This window comes from Athene noctua, chromosome 24 (assembly GCF_965140245.1).
Source record: "Athene noctua chromosome 24, bAthNoc1.hap1.1, whole genome shotgun sequence".
NCBI lineage: Eukaryota > Metazoa > Chordata > Aves > Strigiformes > Strigidae > Athene > Athene noctua.
Genome location: NC_134060.1, coordinates 4,677,310 through 4,698,972, shown reverse-complemented (window position 1 = coordinate 4,698,972; position 21,663 = coordinate 4,677,310). Strand labels below are relative to the sequence as shown.

Below are 21,663 nucleotides of genomic sequence, written 5' to 3'. Positions count from 1 at the left end.
TCGCACCCGCAGCAACCCCGACTCCACGCAAACGGCGTAAGTGGCTTTCGAGAATCCTTCTCCGTCCTGCCCTCCCGGCCACCGCCACCCCGTGATTGACAGCTCCCCGAGCCAACGGAGAGGAGAGAACGCGCCGTGCAGGCTCAGCCAATCGGCGTGGAGAGGGGCGGGGGCGCGGCGCCGCGAAGGGGCTGCTGGGAGTTGTAGTCGGCAGGAGACGGGATGGCCGCAGGCTTGAGGCCTCCGCCCGCGGCGCTGGAGCCTCAGGGACCGGCCACATTCCTCTGCCCCTGCCGCCAGGCCTTTGCCCGGCTCCCTTCCTCCTTCCCCAGGCCCGAGGGATGCCTAAAGCGAGCCCTTGCTGGGCCTGCATCCCCGCAGGCCGCCGCGGGGCCTGGGCCCCGGCAGCCTCACACACTCGCTCCAGGCCTCCAACACGGCCTCGACGGGGAGCTTGGGCTTCACGGCCCCTTCTCCATCACCCTGCGGTCCTCCCCTCGCCTTGGCCAGGAGCCATCCTGCACAGATGGCCCTGCCGTGGGGGAAGCCGCCGAGCCGGTGAGCTCCTCACAGGCAGCAGGTTGTGACCCAGTCCCTGTGGAAGAATTCCTCCCTGCCCACCACGGTCTGGGCTTTCCACCATCAATTTGGAGAAGCGAAGTGCACGGCTCCCCCAGGCAGCACAAAGTTATAGAGCTTGGAGGGGGGGGGGGGGGCGACAAAAATAACTCTGTGGAAAGAGCCAGGGGGTGGCAGTGTTTTCAAAAACCTTCCCTCTGCCTTGTCCTTCCAGCCGCCTGAACCAGGCCACTGGCCCTGGGGACGCTGCCACCAGGCCTTGGGGTGAAGGCAAGGCTGGCATCTCCGCTAGTCCTAATTATCTTATCCGAAAAGGAGGTGTTCGTAAAATAAAAAGTTGTGAATTCCTCTCTCTGTAATTTATTTCCGCAATTAAACATTGTGAAGTCTATTAATAAAGTGTAATGAATAGTTTAAATTTTCATTTAGAACTAAATTCCGTGGTTCCTAATAATCCCAGCTGCACAACAGAAGAAAATTGCTACCTGCCTATTCTGTCTTAACAGAAGGAGCAAAAAGCCCCTTAAATCAGACATTAGATGGAAGTGTGAGGACTCTCCTATATACCTCCAGACTCATAAATGACAGACCGACCATTAGCTGTAATGATTTGTCTTCATCGCATCACCCATTCACTTATTCAACTGTTGTCAAAGTTCTTTATGGACTATAATTGTTCATTGTTGCTTCTGCATCTGTCCAGATGTTTAATTAAACAAATAATAATCAGGATCCATCACTATCATCTTTACAACAGAGTTTTATCTTCTTTTCTCAGGTGCCGTCCTCATGGGGTTCTAAAGCTCTACACAGAAAATCAGGCTGGCTTCGGATGCCCTTGACATACAAGTTTTACTTGCTGATGAAGAGAAAATTGGGGCATAGGAGCTTGATTTTTTTTCCAAGCTGGTGACAGACAGACACAACAGTGGCTGAAGCCAGGGAGGACTGGGGGTACTTGCTGGTTTGGACTGTCAGAGGTGACGTTTCCCACTGCAGTCTCAAAGGGAACTGGAGGCACGTTGAGGAATGTAAACAAGATGTCCTCCTCCCAGCGCCCAACCTCCTGCAGGATAAACACCACCTTGAAGTATCCTTCTGACAGAGGGCTGCGGGGTTTTCAGTCCAAAGAAAGGTACAGGGAGCAAGGAATACAACTGCCTGAGAGCTGGCCTTGACCTTTTTACAACATTTGAGAGAAAACAATTTAAATCATACAGAAGGCATTTTTTAATGCTTTCAGTAAGTACCTGTCTCCTATTCTGCCCTCAATCTATGCTACACACATTAAAAAAAGACAATTCAGTGTAAAAACCCCACAACATCTACACAAAAGTTAAATTCACAGCCCATGCCATAGTTAGGAAGTCACAGTGCACATGTACACAGGTTTATAGACACGGATCTTGGTCTGTGAGAGTGAAGCAACAGGGTTTGCCCTGCAGACACCTGGCCAGTGAGGGCTGGAGCTGGACTAGGATTTGTTTGCAGGTGAAAACGGTTAGGCTAGAGCAGTTGAAATAAAATTTAGAGTCATGCATCCTTTACTTTCCACTTCCCTGTGCTGTTTATTGGGGCAGACCAGAGAAAAAGATAATTATTTGACTGAGAGAGAAAGCCTGACCTGTACCCACTTTGCTCAGGCGATTGTGAGCTGCAGATGGGGGAACAGGAGCAAAGTGTAAACAGAGAGAGAGGTAGCAGTGCCATGTTCACTTTTGAATGAATATTTGAATGCAAATGAATGCACAGAGGATGAGAAAGAAAGAGCTGGGTCTAATATAGAAATGGACTAGAAACGTATAGAAACGTTCTTGCAGCCAGGATGCATGGCAAGGTCTGCACTCCTGGTTTCTTTGAGCAAATCTGCTGCTGATTCCTTGCACAACTTCGGAAAACACTTCCCTTCTGGTGTCTCTGACTGGATATTTATACTTTAGACTGGATATTAGGAAGCATTTCTGTGCAGAAGGGGCTGTTGGGCGTTGGAATGGGCTGCCCAGGGCAGGGGGGAGTCCCCGGGATCCCTGGAGGGGTTGAAGAGTCGGGCTGAGCCAGCGCTGAGGGATCTGGGGGAGTTGGGAATGGTCAGGGGGAGGGTCATGGTTGGGCTGGAGGAGCTTCAAGGGCTTTTCCAACCTTGATGATTCTATGATTCTGTGCCTGGGTTTACCTCACTGTGCAGTGTAAATGATGTTTACTTTTCGATGATTAGCATCTGCTGGAAAATATTGAGACCCTCTGATCAAAGCTACTATGGAATAGCAAAGCTTCGTGGAGGATTGTCTCAATATGAGGGCTGAATTTTGCATGATTTACCTGTGGACACAACTCCGGGCATTTGCTGGGTACTGTATTAGCGTGTGCTGGGTTACGGCCCAGAGGAGACAGGGAACACCGGTGTCTGGGTCAGAGACCGGGCCCAGCTGCACGGCTGCTCAAAGGCAGGAGGTGTGAAATATTTCCAGGGGCTAAGGAAGACAATTATGAACTTAGGTACATACACAGTGTCTGATTTCGCTCTCCGAGATACAACAGGATAAGCTCTGGTGTATTATAACTTATATCATTTGCTTGATGGGACATTTTTAAAGCTCCCTATGCCTGTTCATGCAGTTGTATTGCTCTCCCTTTGCAGGCTAAGAAGCTTAATCCTAATTACATTCCCTCCTGGGGTGAGGACGGTGCAAGTTCCAAGAATCACAGCGAGCATCTCAGCTGGACCATGAAAAGCTGGAGGTAACTGCACTACTACCCTAACACAGGAGACACAAATAACTGAAAAAAGCTCCAAGGCAGCTCAAGTCCCAAGGCCCTGCTGGGGGTATTTGCCACTGTCAAGAGTGCTGCAGTGCTCATGGATTAATTTGGGAACACAGATTTAATTGCATGTCTCCAGGTCTTCATCTCCTGATCTGGAGAAAGTTGGATTATCTTTCTACTTTGTCAAGAATTTGCACTAAGTGAAATCTTTTGCAGAGGTCAAGAGGTTGAAAGGCCCCTGTCCAGCCAGTAGCATTCAGCCAAGCAGGTTGGGAACGCACGCTACCCAAGTAGCAAGAACTTAATTTGATGCTGCATCCCCCACGGCAAATGTACAATAGCCAGGTACTAAACAGTTCAGCCCTACCCACCACGGTTGCTGATTGATCCAGGCACGAGGAGGTAGAAAAATCTGACCCAGTTATTTCACGGGAACATTGCACCGGTTTTAGCTTCTAGGAACCGTTTCTGAAAGAAAACCAGCCCCCGTGTTTTCTCCTGAACAAGTCTCTAGTTGTCTGCATGCTGCCAGTGCACAGTCCTGCTTCAACTGAAACGCGTACCACCATCGTCTAGGATCAGACTTCTCACCCAGATATGACTAAGCCCTTTTAAAAATGAGAAACGCTCAGGATTTCTTGCTTAATTGCTAAAACAGATTAATTTGACTATTGAGAACATAACCAAGCGGAAGAGAGGAATTGACACACCTTGCTGGTTCCTGCTTAGGCTGATGATTCACTTTAATTGATGGGTCACGTTTGTTGATGATTTCCATCAAATTAGCTGCACAAGACTGCTGTGCTCCCCTCCTGCCTGCCAGGAAGGTGAAGGGCTGCGTTCCCTGCAGCCTTCCCAGAGCGAGTCCAGCCACCAGTGCTTTGGGAGCTGATGCCATCTTAAAACAAGAATGTAACCGATGCAAACCAGCAAGCGCAACCAAAGCTCGAGTTTTAGCTGCCGTGTGTCATGGCAAGGGCTCGTGCCTTCCCCACCCCGAGTGCTGCCATGGATTAGGGGCTGCATCTTTACCAAAAGGCTCCTTTGCCCCTGAGGTTTAGCTAATAAATCAGTTCAAGACTCCCGCCAGTTTTCAGAGCTCCAGTCACACGCATGTGACACTCAGGAAGTTGGCAGCAGAGCCAAGAAATGAGCATGGCTGAGCCCAGTCGCATGGTGCCAAGCAACCCCCTCCCCTCCACGCTACTCCAGGAGTTTTATTAGAGCCTTATCAGATTTCCTGGTGACTCAGGCTACGCTGGTGACCGGGCCGAAGGGCACAGCGGCACCAACCACGCCAAGGCCCAGCAGACTGTGGCTCTCCTGCTCCGAGCAGCAAACGCGGAGGAGGCCGGGACTGCTCCGCTCTCCCTGGCCGGCCCAGGGTGCTCTGCTGGCCCTGCGAGCCCCAGCTGCCTCCTCATGGGTGCCTGGGCCGTGCACCCATTGTCTCCTTGCCACCCCCACGCCGCTGGGCACAGTGTAGTGCTGCGTCACCCCACTGTACCCCTCCAGCAGCGGGCACCTGTCAGGCCAGTCTGCAGATCCCGTGTCCCTCTTCTGCACCTCCCTGCCCTGGCATTAGGGCCTCTTTGACCCCTTGCACCCCCCTCACCTCTGTGCACCCCTCCCTGCATCTTCACCCCCTCAATTCTCTGCGTCCAGCCTCGCATTAACACCCCTTGCCTCTACGTACCTCTCCTTTGCATTGCACCCCCTTGTCTCCTTGCACCCCACCTTACATTGCACCTCCCTCTGAGGCTTGCACGCTTGTCTGTTCTGTTGTTTGTCTCTCCTCTGTGCACCCCTTTTTCAGTTCGATCCCACCTTGCCTTAGCACCCTCCCAGTTCTCTGCTCCCCCCTTTGCGCTGCACCCCACTTTGCACAGCACCCCCTCACCTCCAGGCATCCCTTTTGCAGTAGCACCCACCTTGCGTTGCACCCTCCTCCCCAATTTGCACCCCTCCTTGCGTCGGATCCTCCTCCTCCACACACCCCCTCTGTGCTGCACCCCCTCTTGCAGGTCCTGCGCTCCCCCTTTTCTGCTCCAACCCCACTTTGCAGTTGCACCTTGCTTTGTACTGTACCTCCTCTTCCACCAGCACCCTCCACTCCTGTGCTCCCCCCTTTGCTCCACACCCCTTCTTGCACTAGCACCCCCATTCCCACGCTCCCCCTTTCCTGCCCCCCCTGCTCTGCGGCAGCACCCAGCTTCGTAGGGCACCCACTCTTCCACTAGCACCCCCCCACTCCCGTGCTCCCATTGCTCTGCACCCCTCCTTGCATTGCACCCCCTCCTCCACTCACCCCCTTTGCCCTGCACCCCCTCTTGCACTAGCACCCCCCGTTCCCATGCTTCCCCCTTTGCCTCGCACCCCCTCTTCCACTAGCACCCCACCCGTGCTTCCCCCTTCTTGCCCCCCCGCCCGCAGCAGCACCCGGCTTTGTAGGGCACCCCTCTTCCATTAGCACCGCCCCCCCTTGCTCCCCGCTTTGCCCCACACCCCCTCTTCCACTAGCACCCCACCATGCTGCCCCCTTCCCCCCTCTTCCACTACCACCCCCCCCGTGCTCCCCGCTTTGTCCTGCATCCCCTCTTGCCCCGCAGCCCCTCTTCCACTAGCACCCCTCGTGCTCCCCCTTCCCCCCGCACCCCCTTTTCCACTAGCACCCCCTCACACACAGGCCGCCCCATCCTCCGCGGGCCCCCCCGCCCCGCCGCCTTCCTCCTCCTCCTCCTCCTCCCGCCGCCGCCGCTGCCTCCGCCCCTGCCTCCTCCCCGCGGCCGCTCGGTGGGATGAGCCCCGGCGCCGCGGCCGCCCCAGCTGCGCTCCGGCTGTCGGCGGGGCGGCTCCAGCCCCACGCCGCCGGCGGGCCCCGCCGCCCGCCCGAGCCCCCCCGAGCCCCCCGCCGCCCCCCGCCGCCATGGGCGCCGCGGCCCTGCGCGCCCTTCCCTGGGCCCTGCTGCTGCTGGGGCCGCTGCTACCCGGCCAGGGCTTGCAGGGCCAGCCGGGCCCGCCGTCGGGGGGTGAGATCGGGGGCTTCACCCCCGCGCCCCCCGCCTCCGCCCAGGAGATTCATCCGCTGAACAAGCAGCCGGCCAACGGCTCGGGCGAGGGGCACGCCAAGCCCCGCAAAGCCTTCCCCGTCCTGGGCATCGACTACACCCACGTCCGCATCCCCTTCGAGATCTCCCTCTGGATCCTGCTGGCCTGCCTCATGAAGCTGGGTAGGTCGGCGGCGGGGCGGGGGTTCCCGGGGGAAGGGCACCGGGGAGGGACCCCCCCAGCACCCCGGGGAGGGTCCCCCGGCTTCATGGTTCTGGCAACCCCGAGCATCCCAAGGAGGGACTCCCCGGAGCATCCCAAGGAGCGATCCCCCTCCCTGACCATTCCAAGGAGTGATGCCCCCCACCCCGAGCATCCCAAGGAGGGACCTCCCAGAGCATCCCAAAGAGTGACCCCCCCTCCCCCCGAGTATCCCAAGGAGGGACCCCCCCGAGCATCCCAAGGAGTGACCCCCCCTCCCCCCGAGCATCCCAAGGAGGGACCTCCCAGAGCATCCCAAGGAGTGACCCCCCCCCACCCCGAGCATCCCAAGGAGGGACCCCCTGGAGCATCCCAGGGTGGGATCCCCCCCTCAAGCATCCCAGGCAAATCCCCCTGCACATTCTATGCGACCCCCCTCCAGGCACTTGGGGCGGGGGTGGGCACCGCTCTCCCCGCGACCTTGGGTCTCTGTCCTAGGCCTGGCAGGCGGGGCAGGGGCACCCCAACCCCTTTGCTGGCTGGGACTGGCTGGTCTCGCTGGCCAGCAGTGGGGCTGCAGGTGCTCCCCGACCCCTGACCATCCCCTGCTTGGTCCAGGTTTGCTTTCCTCCCTTGGCACTCAGGCAGCAGCAGGGAGGAAGCGTCCGGTTGGTTTCTTTGCTTCCTTTTTCAACCACACATGCCTTTTGTAACCTTGGAGAAGTCACTTAAAAATCTCCTAGTCCTTCAGCCTCGCCTTCCTCCCCCTCCGCAGCAAACCAGGGTGAGCAACTACCTCTGCTGCAAAGTGTCCAGAGGATGCTTGCGTTAAAGATAACGAGCATCAGGGGCCAGCGGGCTGGGAAAAGTCACCCGCTATGGTGACCCGCTCTAGGAAAGCACCAGTCTGTTGGGGCGGGTGTTGTTGACAAAGTGTTTTCCAAACTTCTGCAGCTGCATCAATACCAACCAAATTACCCAAAGGCGTGTGACGTGATGTAACTGCTCTGCGCTCGCTGGCACCGGCGTGCCGGACCCGGCCTCCGGCAGTGCAGAGGTCGAGTTGGCCCCGGTCCCGTCAGTGGCGATAAAGCCAAGAGGGCAGGTGAAACGTTTGCCTGTTCCTGCCTTAGAGCGGGTGACGGGAAGGAAGGGAGCTCTGTGTTCCTTCATTTTGCTCCTCAATTGCCATCAGCGATTTAATAACGCTAACAGCAGCGCTTCTTATGGAGCACTCCAGTTGCTGATTGAGATCTTGCTTTGGGAGCTTTTTTAAGCTGGTGCCTGTTGGAAACTGAGCCCTGTCCTGGCCCAGAGGGGTCTGAGACCCCCAGGAGTCCAGATACTCCTGTCCAGCTTTTCCTAAAAATATTTCATCCCCTTCCCAGCCTGCTGTGAGCATGCATAGGCAGGTAAAGCCCCATTTTTACAATCCTTCCTGGATGTTTTATTTACATGTAGGCACAGGAGTGCCAACACCTCAGACCCGGAGGCTTCCTGCCTCTCTAGGAGACAAGCGGTTGGGGCAGAGTGGAACCAGGCAGGATCTGTGAGGTTTATCTCTTCCCGGCTTTGCCCAAAACGATTTAAGACACGTTTAGCTAGAAGGTGCCTCACCGTAGGAAACCCAGTCGTGAGATCTCCTTTCTCAGGGCTCACCCAGCGCATGTTAAGCGACCTCTGCTAGCTGTTCGGGGCTATTGCACTGCGTTTTCAGTCCTGCCTCGCAGAGCAAAGAGTGATGAAATCAGAAGTATCTGTGCGGAAGCTGCTGGAGAAAGGAGGGGCTAACAGCGCTGGCCTGCGGCCCTGCTCGGGGCGTGCTTTGAAAAACCGCCGCTGGAAAGCACCAGAATGGGCAGCGGAAAGCAGCTCCCAAGGGACGTATGTGATGGGGGACATGGGGGCATCGCTGCCTGCCGGCTGCCCCCCTCCCCTGGGCACCCTCCGTCATCAGCGCTGCGCTGGGTCGCTGCCTGAAGCTGTTTCTGCTGCCCTTGCCTGAAGTTAGGGCTCGTTTGTGCTGCAGGAAAAGTTATTTCTGGCGGTGAGCTGAGCCCCGTCGGTTCTTACGTGTTACAAGTATTATGCAAGACTGCGTGTTTAAGAGGTGTATTTTAGGAGGAGCTGCTTTGCAAGTTTGGCAGGGGACCTCTGGAGACGGCAGGTGCTCTGCAGAGCTCCAGGGATGCTGGTTATGGCAAAATTCATACCTTGGGTTACCTACAGCTTAACAGGGGCTTTGAGAGCAGAGCGGTCCCGGGGGAGCCTTTTCCTTGGCCTTCTCTCCAGGGTTTTGAAGGGGATAGCGTTGCTTGTTCATGGTGTCTTGGCATGTAGTTCCCAAGTTGCTGGTACAGCTGAATATTCAGGCTCCCTCTGCTCCTGACCTGCAAAAATGTCTCATTGCTCAGGATCTAAATACCGGCCCGGTCGATCCTGCCCTGGATCAGAGGATGTTGTTCAGGAGCAGCAAAATGTGCTTTTTTTAACCCAGGGAATAGATCTTACACAACCGGGCACTGCTACATGCCTGTGCAGTACAACCTGTGATGGCAGGATGGGGCACACACACCTCCAGGCTCCCTAAACCAGACAGGGTTTGGAGCATCCAGTTTCCATGTAGAGGGGAAGGGGGATGATGAGCAGAACAGGAATTTGTGGCACCTTCTCTCTCCCCCCCTGTCCTGTTAGTGTGCATTGACTGATGCATTGGGGTAACCCTGCAGGGGACAAGCATCTTTTCTCCAAGAGTGGGAATTTGTGCAGCATGGGCTATGCATGACAGCTTGGCACCCCCTGATTTCCCTTCCCCAGCTTCGAATGCCCCTTTGCTGGGTTAGGGCTGGTGACTGAGCCACATGTTGCTGAAAACTGAGACTTCAACCCTGTGAATTGCTTGTGGGTGTCATCTTGTCATCTGCTGGTGTAGTGCAAGGTGGCACTCTCAAGTGGAGCTCAGAAGTGCTTACACGGCTCTTTTCTGGGCCAGGAGAAGCAGCCTCATCCTTGTCCCATTGCTCCATTTCCCCTCATTGCTCTTGATGCCTTAGACAGCTGTTCAGGTTTTATTGAGTCCCGGCATTGTCCCTTGCAGATGATTTACCCTCTCTCCAGCAGCTCTAACTGCGAGTTTGTCTGGGGAATCAAAGGTGTGAGTTGAGCCCTTCCCCTCCTGATGCAGGTTTTGTTAAATGCCTCAAAGGATGTTGGTTCCTGGAGGATTCACCGTGAGACAGGGGGTGGCTTTCTGGGACAGAGGAACTTGTCACACCAGCGTGTCCTGCAGGCGTGGGCTGTTTCTGCTTTGCTCATCCCAGTAGAGAAAGGGAAGGCTGGTGCTGGCTGCTTTATTTAATACTCACATGGTATTTTAAGACTGTGGGAAAGGAGGGGGTAAGGGACAGCTACAACCACACCTTTCCCAAGCCCCACCAGCTACGTGCAGATCCCATCTGGTGATGGCTTGACTTTACCAGTAAAAGTGGAGAAGCCTTCATGGCTGAAGGTTGCAACCAGACTTTCTCTCAACCTGTTGCATTGCTGCAGAAAGTCAGACCTTCGTAAAACATCCAGATCAGAAGCCCTCTGTGCCCGTCTCCAAGGTTTTACAAGGATATTGTACGGGTTTCCTCCGCGCCGTGCCCAAGGAGTGGTAGGGAGGGGGTTGGGGAGTTTCTCAGCACAAGAACTGGTTTCCTGACTCAGGACTGACCTTTCGGCTCACATGGTTCCTTCCAGGAGACATTCAGGGGAATTCAGGTTTTATTGTAAATATGTTTCTGTCTCAGGAGAAAGGAAAGGAGTGAGTCAGGAATGTAGATAACAGACCGGCTAGCAGTCCCTTTGCTGTGGACACAGGCTGGAGCCTGGTAGTCAGAGCTTTATTGCAAGCCACCAGCTCTTATCCACCTTGGAGGAGTGTTGGGGTTACCTGTGTCTCCAAAACACATTTCAGGCCCTACCTCCTAAAGCAGAAAAGCACAGAGGTCATATTTCCATCCTGCATTAGGAGCTGCCTTCGATCGAGGCTTGCCCTGTCGTCTGTCTGCGGGGCCGTCTGTCTGCACCAAACAGCTCTTCAGCATCTGAGAGCTTCCCAGCCTCCTTGGAGCACCCTGGCCATTCCACATTGCAGCTCAAGTGCATAGTGGGGGCTTGATCTCCTACATGTCTACGCCAGAGACTGCTGCGGAGGGTCCCTGTGAGGCACTACTTCACGGCTGAGCTCTCTTAGCCTGCTTTTGCTCGCTGATGTGCGCTAGACACTAGCTCGCTGCCTGATGCTGCGCTCCTGTTGGGGTTGGAGCCTGTAGTGATCACTGAGTCACTGCTCTGTCTCTTCTTCCCCCTTCACAGCACTCGGCTTTTTCGTGTGTCTGGGTTGGGGCTGTTGTCTGGGGTGTTTCCCCTCCCTCCAGACTGTCTGACAGCAGCCAGCGCCAACCTGGTGTTTGCAGAGAAATCACCACTGTGTTGGTTGTCGGGCTGGTGTAAAGGGAGCTGGGGAGAGAGTCTGTGCTAAGCGAGCAGAAAGGGAGCCCAGAGCTGTGGGCAGCAGTGTGTTAAGTGGGGACATACTGCTGCTTTGGGGGTTGTTTGGTGACACATCTCAGGCCAGTTTACCAGGCACAGGGCATCCCAACGTCAGGCTCCAGTGTCAGTTATTGCCTTTGGCCACTACCGACTGTCCCCATCGCTGCTGGTGTCAGGAGGAACGAGATTAAGGAAGTTCCCGGTGCCTGCGGGCTGGTGATAGGAGCTGGGAAAAGAAGAGCAAAACATGATGGATGCAAGTGGGGTTGTGGAGCCTGGCAGAGGCTCTGGGCACGGCTCCTGCACTCAAAGGAGCAGGGACGGTTTCAAAATTGTCAAAACATTTTTAGAGGCTGGCAGTGGCTGGCTGGCAGTGACGTTTGGGTGCTAAAACACTTGGGTGCTTTTCAGATACTTTTAGCAGCCCACATCCTTCTTCTGAAACTTTGGAGGGGCCACCCCAGAGGTCTTACAGAGACCTATGAGTCAGGGACTTGAAGATTTCTTTGGGTGAGGAGTGATAAGCAGGGTAAGAAACTTGTTGCGGTGGTGGCACAGGATACAGGAACTGAATCTTGAGACCAGATGTGGCAAAAAAAACCCAGAGCAAAGCCACCAGCCTGGGGACGCTGGTGCCACCTGCAAGGCTTGGAAAGGGGACAGCAAAGAAGCATTTGAAGACGTGCGTCACCCCAGCTTTCATCATCCTGTTAGAAACACGGGTGTCTGACGTATGGGATGTGTGTGCCGGAGGTTATCTCTGTTGTCCTTCTGCCACCACAAGGTTGGCTTCTTTCTCTTGGGCGCCAGGCAGGGCTGTGCCGGGCAGGCTTCGCTGGGGATGGCCGTCGGCAAAGCTTGGCTGGTGGGAAGAGCTGCTGGAGGTTTCGTGGGCTGTTTCAGCTGGATCTGTGGGACTGGTTGATGTGGATTCCCTCACTGAGCCAGAGGGAAATGTTTGTCTTAAAACCTGCCCGCTCGCAAGCGGCAGCCCTGGATTATTTCATGTGTGGGCTGCAGATACCAAGGTGGAGTGTGGTCTGAGATCCCCCAGACGCTTCCCTGTTTGTATCGGTGAGCTGGTGGCTGTTCTGCCACCAGGGGAACTGAGGCTTGATGAATAACTGTCAGCAAAGGATTTTGAAATACAGATGCAGCTGTTGCCACAAAAGTGTAAATTGTCATGATAATGAATTTAAACAGCCTCATCTAATGTGGACTTGTTGCGTTCCTGCTTCCTTATTGGGGAATGATTCAAATGCATACTGTGGTTTCCCTTTCTGTCTGCTTTGCCATCTCAGAAAGAACAGCCACAGCATTTTTTTTTTCCTCCCTGGTCTACCCGTTGCTGGTGTGTGAGCAAAAAACCATCCAAACTCTCTCCTCCATGGATCTGAAAAAAACATTAGATTAATTAGGGCTGGAAGAGTGAAAGGTTCCTGCTGTGAAATACAGGATACTGATGGAGTCGGAAAAACTGAACGTGTCTGTAATCACAGCCCATACCTCCCTGGTGAGCCCTAATGTCCATTAAGGCAGAATTACACTTGGTTTGCAGCCATGGCTTTGCTCCCTGCAGGGACCTGTCACCCGCAGCAGTGCCCACATCTGCTTTCTGGACCTTGAGGCCACTCAGGAACCGAAGCTGTTGTTCCATCCCGTTAATTAACGAAGGCTTGGACACCTCATGCTGGGTGTCAGGGATGGGCTGGCTTCCCCCACAGTCTGCAGGTGGGATTTGGGATGTGGGTGTTGACTTGCTGAGTCCTGCAACAGCCAGAGCCCAGATGGGTGATGGCCTGGCTTTCGGGGAGATGCCGTGAAGTTGCCCTGAGACCTCCAACAGAGCTGGGATGGTTTGTGGGGTAGGAGGAGAACATGCCAATATTTGGCCTGTTTGGTGCGGGTCCCTCATCCCAAATTGCTCAGGGACCCAACTGTGGCTTGTCCACAATACTCACAGATGCTGGAGTTGCCTTGGGAATTAGTGGGGTAAAGAATGAGTCTTTTGTCTGCAATTAGTGTGTCTAAATAGAGTCCTTCGGGGTTTTAGAATTACCCATGGGAGAAGAGGAAACTGGGTGGTGGTGGAGGGAAGGGGAGAGGGTTGTTCTTTGGGTGACAAGTGTGTAAACCTGTGGCGCTGAGGGATGGGAGCCCCTCTTCTGCAGAAGAGAGACAGACATCTCAAAGGCACTTGCATAAACCAGAAGCTCATTAGTCTTGCAAAAGAGAATTTTGTTAGCATAATCCTTTCCCTTTTCCTTTCTGCAAGTCCTGGGTTGTGGCAGTAGACTGCAGAGATGATGGGGGTTGTAGAGACTGTCTCAGGGTCATGTAGGAGTTGGTTCTTTACTAGAGCATTGTTGGAACTATGGGTACTTTAAAAGTAAGCAATAATGAGGATGAATTACTGAAGCTGCCTTGTAAACATTTGATTTTTTTTATTTATTTTTTTTTTTCTCTTTTGGGTCCCCAAGGCTTAATTTGTTCAAATAAAAACTGAAATCCATCCGGAATACTCTGTGAAAACACAGCCTTGCCGAGTGGAGACGGAGCTGGGAAACACCACTCCCCTCCGCCGGCTTCGCTGGGCTGCCTGGGTTGTCAGCAGTTTCTTCTTGCCTGTCGGGGCTCAAAGCTGCTGGTGTAGGTTTGATGACAGCCTTGGTGTTTCGAAATCTGGGCTGGCCAGCTTCAAAGGGAACAGCAGAGGAGCAGGGAAGCTGTGGCGACAGTTCGACTTGGACCAAGTATCGATGCTTGGTCCTCTTGCTTCATGGTGCTGGCCAATATACTGCCTTAGGCAAGCTGTATGATTGCTGGTCTGTTCTACATGGTGTTTGATATCTTGCTTATCTTTCTAATTTTTCAGTGTCTTCCAGTTGTGTGTTAATTGAGGGATGGCTATCTTGTCATGTTTTGTTTTTCTGCTCTTTCCTCGGGCAGAAGAATCTGTGTGTTTCTGCTTGGGAAGGAAGAAGTGAAATTAAAATCTCTACAGACAGGCACGCACACACACGTTGCTGCATGTTTGTCAGAAAAGGTGCAATCAAAGATTGATGAGTGCTTGGAGTGGAGTAGTGAGAATAAATTTGGTGGTGTGTCACCTTTGGTGGTACGTCACCCCATGACTTGGGGTTCCTTCCCCAGAGAGCTTGACCCACCTGCGTGATGGATTTGTTAGGGGCAGGAGTGACCAAAGGCTCGTTTGAAGTCGGGGTGATGTTCTGAGATCCCTGAGCAGAAGGTTGGAGAATGCAAAGTACTTTTTGTAATCGAAAGAGAACAAACGCGTTTCCTCGGGTTGCCCAGGAGTGACTCACAAACGTCATAGCATCTTTGTCTCCAGAAAGTCGCAATGCAATCAACCTCGAGGGACAGCTGGTAGGGAAATAATTCTCCTCTCTCTATCAAGCCTGCAAGACACAATTTGCAGAAGCAGACTCCCTTTTGCAGTGGGTTTTCTTTCAGTGCCTGGAATTATTCGGCATTTCGGAGTCATGCCATGCTAAATCTTAACGATGTATTTGGAGAGAAGGCAGTTTCCCAGCCCAGTGCTGGAGATTTTAACAGCACAAATGCCACAGGCGCAAAGTTAAGCACACACAGGCCTTTAAAGAGAAGAGCTGGTGTATCTAGCCCTGCTAGTGCCTCAGTTTCCCATGGGAGCGCTTTTCCCATAGCAGCCTCGGTCCCTGGGGGGGTTGTTTTGCAATGTATGGGCTCCTCTCCTGTCTGTGAAGTGCTGCGTAGAGGAGAGAGTGTCTGCTCCCAGGAGCACTTCTGTTAGCTTGTCTGGGTGTGAAATAACATTGCCTGGCTGAGGGGGAATGCTGGAAGCTGAAATGCCATCTAACGGGGACAGCTCTCCAGCCCCCAGCTCTCACTAGCACTGCAGTTAGCTGGTGGGGTCTCCATGTGCCGGCAGCTCCTGTCAAAAGCAGGGGAAGAGACAAAGGTGACTGGGTTGGCTCTCGACTTGCTGCTGGCGTGTGCTACGAGTGCTGTTGCTTTGTCTGGGTTTGCAAAGCCTGGTAGTAATCAGTGATAATTGCAATTACCTCCTCCCTCCCGTCGGAGTGGAAACCAACAGGTTATTTCCTGAAGAGCTTTTGTTTGTCTTTCCTGCCCATGTTCCCGGTAGGAAATCTGCCCTTCCTGGGAAGGGCAATTGGCATTGCTCTGCCTGGGGAATTTGTCTGTGGTCACCTCAGGCTGGCTCAGCTTTAACTCTTCCCGAGGCTTCACGAGCCAGCAGGAACCGTGTATTAAATGCTGTGCCATGAGGGTAAGAGCAAGGAGCTGGGAGAGCAACTGGAGCCTTATTTTGGGTGACCAGATTATAGCCTTGTGACCGGGTGCTGTCTCTCCACATCACCTTCAGTACCTTCTGCTCCAGAACAATTCGATATCTGCATTAAACAGCGTCAAGTTTAGCTTTGCACCATGCAGAAAGTAACTCAGAGGGTTTTATTGTAGAAATCCCCCAGCCTGAGGCAGACATGCTGTGCTGACCCCTCCTAGCGCAGCTATTCGTGGCATCCAGTGGGCCTTGCGACAGCTGAAGCAATCTGGGAAGAGCATGGCTAGTGAGAGTTATGTTTAGCTCCTGGCCTCTTTCCCTGGAGCTGGAGCAGTTTTTCTAGACCTTTTTTTTTATTAGGCCTCCTCCAAATGTGCAAGTTCAGCTGCTGTTGCTCTTCTGATACTTTAGAAGGATATAAACCTGGATAGGATGCTTTTGTCCTATAGAAAACTCCGTTTTCCATGGTAAATGAGCTGTGCCAGGAAGAGCCCAGCCTTGCTGGCTTGGCTGTGGGATACACCTATCCAGAAATGGTGGGAAAAAGTCAGAGTGAGTCTTGGAGCAACAGAAGCAGCAATTTGCATGGCAGTTTGTCCCCGTGCACCTCCGTACCTGCATGCCCAGCTCCTGCTGGGTGAATGCCACAAGCTGGTAAAGATTCATACGGTCCCGCCTTAGAAAAACCATGCATGGAGCACGCCTGAAGGCTTTAAACAGGTTTGCTAATCTCAACCTGTGGTCTGGGAGCGGCCTTGTAACATGCCCGTTAGAGGAATGTAGTCATCAGGGATCGGGGTTACTGGTGTACCCGTGAGTCACCAGAGATTTTTAATAGCCAGCTTGGCACGTAGTGCCAAACCTCAACCGGTTTCTCAAAGCTCCTCTGGAGGAGAACGTTCGGTTTTGCAGCATCTCATCATGGGGCAGCTCTGGAGCTGGAGAGAGGTGGAGGAGTGCTGCTCTGCTCACAGCTGCGCACAGCTGGATCTGGAAAAGTTTCTTCAAGATGCCATGGAACCAAGCCTTGAGGCTTCCCAAGCCAGCACTGCTTGCTCCATCACCATCTCCAGTTGGCTCCGTGTTTTCCTCCGTGTTTAAAATGCTGTAGCTGTTGGGTGACAGTCCAAAGCGCCGTGGATTTCTGAGTCTTTAATAGCAATTAGGTTCTTCTTAATGTCTGCTTTTCTTGCAGGCTGCCCTTGGCTTTTCTTATGGTTTGAAGGAGAAACATTATTTAAACATGGGACTGGAAATTGGGAGCTGCTGGGTTCTCACGCCAACTCTCACACCATTCACTTGGGGACTTGGGCAAGTCCATTTAATGCCTTTTGTCTCTCATTTCCTTTTTACAGCTGGGAGGAAATTAATACCAGCTCTGTAAAAGACTCCCAATTGATCTGTTAATTTCTTGTGAGTGCTTCAGAGATAAAATGAGGGTACGTGCTTTTGCTGTATCAGTTCTCCCTGCTCTGTTCAAGTGTTTTTATTAAACATCTCTGTCCATGGATTGTCACGGCGCATTACGGTAGTGTACAGGCAACTTCTCCTGCCAGGAAGCTGATGCTGCCCCCCCTGTCCTCCCCAGAGTGATCACCAGGGCTCCCTTAACCCAGCCAAGGTGCCGTTGGGCGAGTGGCAGGCTGTGGTCTGGCCCAGCCTGGGCAGAGGGGGATGTTGGTCCCAAAAAGCTGCTGTTTGATGGTCACTTCCCACACCATGAGCCCTCGAGGACATCTGCCTGCACGGATACTCCCTGCGAGCTGCCTGGAGCCGGCCTTTGGGCTGCCTGCTGTGCTGCCGTTTTCCGTTACGCGTGGGGCTGGGCAGGCGTCCTGGTGTGGAGTACGTGGCGGGGAAAAAACCGGGCTTTTTAGGGCTTGCCTGTGAGTCGCCAGCTGAATCAGGGGCAGGTGAGTCAAGGGAGGCAGCGATCGCTCAGGCCCTGCCCTGCCTGCCCGTGAGAGCAGCTGCAACCTTGGCACTTCTCTGCCTGTTTTAGGGAGGATTTCCTGGACACGGGTCTCCTCCGAATGCGGCTCTTGCAGCAGGTGCCCCAGATCAAGGCCGGTTCTGCGGGGAGGTGCTGTCTGGGCTGGAACCCTGGGCTGGTTCCTAAACCTAAGCCTAAGGCAAGTGAAAGCACAGGTTGGAGCGGTGCAGATGGGGAGCAGGATGACTCCCGCTGATGGACGCCAGCACCACAATTAGAGTCTGCTGCAAGCTGCTCCACGCAGCACAGCGGAGCCAACTGTTTAGTTTGGGTTGATCTTAATTAATTAGTGTATCTTTTAGAATTGGAGGGGGGAGAATTAGGCAGCGCTCGAACTGTCGCTGGCTCGCCTGGCGGACCAGACCTTCTGGGTCAGGGCAGCAAAGCTTAATTGGGAGGAATTGCTGCCGGCTGTTTGGCACTTGTCTGCAAAGTTGCCGGCTCTGTGGCATGAACGTTTGCTGTCTGGTTTGCAGAGCTGCAGGGAAGGCTGGATGGGTGTTGGACCATGCAAAAGTCTCAGCCAGCTTTCCCGAGCTGTCCCATGCTGGGAAGAGAGAGGGACACAGCCCCTTTTGGATGGGGGAATAGCTGAGCGGGTGAAACACAAACCAAGGAGCAGCCCCCCAGCTTTGTGCTGGAGGGGCAAGCTGGTGCTGAGCCTGGATTGTGCCCCACGGAAGAGATCTCTCCTTGTTATTGTTGAAGTTCTCTTGGTCTGCGTAAACAGCTTGTTTATAAGTGTATACAGCGGCTTTCTGCAAGGGGGGTCCGCCCATCCTGGCAGGCTGATATCCAGGGTGCCTGCAGATGATTCACAGCTCTCCAGCACGCCTGGGTTTGTTGCATCCTCCTCCCGCTTTGCAGCACTGCAGTGCTGCCATCGAGGCCCCGCAACACCCGCATTTCACTTGACTGCAGCGCAGCATCCTCCTCCCCTGCGACCTTCCTGCAGGCTCTGGGCAGAGAAAGTGAGATTTCCCTTGCCAAGGGGAGTGTTTTGTTTCTGGAGGGAGTGTCAGGGCAGGTAGGGAGCTGGGCTCATCTGCATGCAGCTCCTGACTCCAGCTGCTGCAGGATGCAGTGACGCCTTTGGTTGTGTTACCCAGGCTGCTCATCTTTTCGGGACTTTTCTGTGTCTCCGAATCCAGCCCTACGCTAAAGGAACAACCTTGTGGTTTCCTGGTACTGCCATCATCATCCTTGGGTATTTCTCTGTTGCCCGTGGCTGGGAGGGGGGCTGCATCGACAGAGTGTGACTTTTGTGGCACCCCTGCGCCCCTTTGGAGCCAGGCAATGCCTGACACAGCTGCTACGGCCCTCGGCAGCCCCGGGGGTGCTGAGCAGGCGCTCCCGGGGGGAAGGCAAGGCCCTGGCAGGACTGTGAGCATTAGAGGCAATTCCTACATGATGCTGCTGCAGGCACTGAGCTACCAGAAGAGGCTTTGCTCTCGCCTGGCTGTGGCTATTGCTGCCTGCACAGGGGCCTGTGGGTGGCGTGGCTCAGCTCCGGTGGCTCCCAGCCGGTGTGGGGTGGGGGGGGAGTGGTACCTGCCTGCTCGCCCTCCCCTCCATGCCGCGCAGTAACAGCTGGTTTGACAGCATGCCAGACCCTTATCACCAGTCCCCACGGCCCTTACTTATCCTAACAGCTAAAATACATGAAATGGCTCTAAATAACTGCTCCCTAAAAGGCTCCAGGCGTGGAATAGCACAGCCTTGCTCCCCAGACCACCTCTGAACTGGCCTCTCCTTGGTCCCTTGACCTTGCAGAGTGCTAGACCAGCATCTGTCTTGCTGATGCCCTGACATCCATCCCCCATGTGCATAGGGCATGGGGAGCTCTCAGCACCCTCCTGAGGAGGAAGGCTCTGGCTGCAGCTTATTCTCTGTTTATCCTCTTCTGGGGTGTGGGCTTTGCTCCCCGAAAGTGCCCAGGGGACATGAGATCTGGGAAAGGCAAGTGCATGTCTGCTCTCTCCAGCTGCCTCGGGGGTGCAAGGTGGCTAGACTTGTCTTCCCTCCCATCAAAGGATTTATTCGGGGCCTGCCAGTGGGAACTGGCTGCAAACTGCTGCTGCTACGGGAGGATGGTGCAACTGGGACACTGTCAGACATCGCAGCCCTGCTGCATCCCCCCCGCCTCCTCCAGCCCCTCTTGGCAATAGAGATGCAGAGAAGCCGTCTGCCCTTTGCCGGGAATGAAGGGCTCTTTCCTGACACTGTGATGCTGCACTAGTGGGACCACCTGCTTTTGCTAACGTGGCTGTACTTGAAGGGCTTGACCAAGCCTTTTTGCACGAGTCCTTGCAAGGTCTGCAAGGGCCAGGCCACTGCAAATGATCAGCTGCTGTGACTGCCTGGCTGAGCTGCAGCAAGGCTGTTGCACGCTGGTACCTGACAGTGTCTGCTTTTTGTTCTGTAGCTTTCAGGTTTTGACTCATTCGTGGGCTGGCCCGATACTATCAACGCTGTTCTTATCTTCTGCAAAGCAGGCAGGGTCCAGGCAGGTCACCTTCTCATGCACGCTTGCCTCGCCGTAGGCGTTAGGGCTGAATACACGAGATTGAGTGAGCTGGAGGCTGTACCAGGCAGCTCTTGCTCTCCTGTCGCAGGAAACTCTTTCCATTTGCCCCTGGTTTGTTTGCAGTATTGGGGGGAAGCGAGGGAAAACAAGGGGCAATTCAGCAGCTGTTTGAACAAGGTCTGTAGGCAAGGGGGACAGTAACGTCACACCGAGAGAAAATAAACCTGTACCTTCAGCAACTAGCAACGGGTCTTAATGGTTATTGATGGCAGCGACGCGACTTGTAGGGGTGCTTAAAGCAGACAATTTGGTTCTACTCGATCCCCACTTCTTGCAGACTGAAGATGTCTGGAGGCTGCAGTGCCAGATGCTCGTGGATTTTAACCTGAGTCCTGCGCATCAGGCTGGTCACAGCCCCCTGCCCGCGGGCTGCTGGGGTACACAAGCATGATCCCCAAAATGAGGGCTGGGTGTCTCGCTTTTCCCTTCTCTCCCTGTCCTTGCTTTGCACACCGAGCCCATGGCGAGGTTTGGGTGGGTGCTGGCTGTGTGGCCCCTGCGTGGTATCTGCATTAACTCAGTGAGTCACAAAGAGCAGTTTAAATTAATTACCTTCCTGGTTCTTGGCTTTTCTTTGTAATTAGCAACAAGAAAATAATGAAGCTTGACTGAAAGATTTGGTTTAATCTGAGGAAATTGTTTTGCTTAGGCACTCTTTCCGTACCTGTATCTTTTAAAAAAAATCCAAGTCAACTTCTAACCAGGAAATTGTCATTTTGGGGTGGAAAATTAAAGCTTTTCCACTCTGGACATTGACGCCATTGAATGCTTCTCTTAGAGGTTGCCCCAACCAACCCAAATTGCTGAAATCAGCCCAAAGAGAGCTGCAGGAGAGCACTCGGGAGACCAGGACCTACATTAAACCCCTGCCTGCTCCATGGTGAAGCAGAAAAGGGGTTGGCAAAGCCAAAGCTGCGTCAGGACCCCGCACGTGCTGTCCTGGCGGGGTGGCTGCTGGAACTTCAGGGCAGATGATGACGTTGGAGCTTGCAAGACGCAATGGATGTAATTTAAGTATCGTGGTTTTTCCACCTCCCCTTGCAGGGTGACACGAGCCATGGCCTTGCTCTATTTTTAGGTGTAAATCACCAGCTATTTAATTCCTTTCTAGCAAGTTCCATTTTCATCCTCTTCCTGTGAGACTTCCCCATTACAGCTGGTACCCGTGCCGGTGCCGGGTGCGTGCAGCTCTCTCTCTGTGCCCTTCCCAAGGCTCCTCGCTCCCTGTCTTTGCCAGCAGGTCGATGGATCCGGCTCTGTTTTACAAGAGAGGCTGCACAGCGGGGCTGAGACACGCTCCCAGCAGCTACAAGACATCCCACGAGGGTTGTGCTGGAGGCCACCAGCAATCAGCAAAGCCTGGCTGATCTTTGGGCAACTGTAGCAGCAGCCAATGGTCAGGAGGGGAAAGAGAAATCTGGCGACTTCTTTTGGGAGGAAAGGGGATAAATGGAGAGAAGCTGCAGCCAAAATCTGTATGCCTGAGGTAGGTTTTCCCCTGGGAGCCAGTTGCAAAACATTCTGCTCCTGCGTCACCATCCTCACAGGGCTTTAACCCTACCAGGGGCTTAGCCCCACATCTTCGACCCTCTACCACCCCAAAATAGAGACTGTGAACACCAGGTCACGGTGGTCTTGGTGCTTTGCAGA

General features: G+C 54.0%; 1 protein-coding gene across 1 annotated transcript in view; it reads left to right on the top strand.

The window, feature by feature from the left end:
• Positions 1-6,246: 6,246 nt before the first annotated feature.
• Positions 6,247-21,663, top strand: part of SLC9A1 (solute carrier family 9 member A1) — a 30,647-nt gene continuing 15,230 nt past the window's right edge. The window contains exon 1 of the mRNA XM_074926194.1: positions 6,247-6,572. Within this exon, the coding sequence (XP_074782295.1) occupies positions 6,269-6,572 (304 nt within the window). The 5' untranslated portion in view covers positions 6,247-6,268. The remainder of the gene's footprint in view (positions 6,573-21,663) is intronic.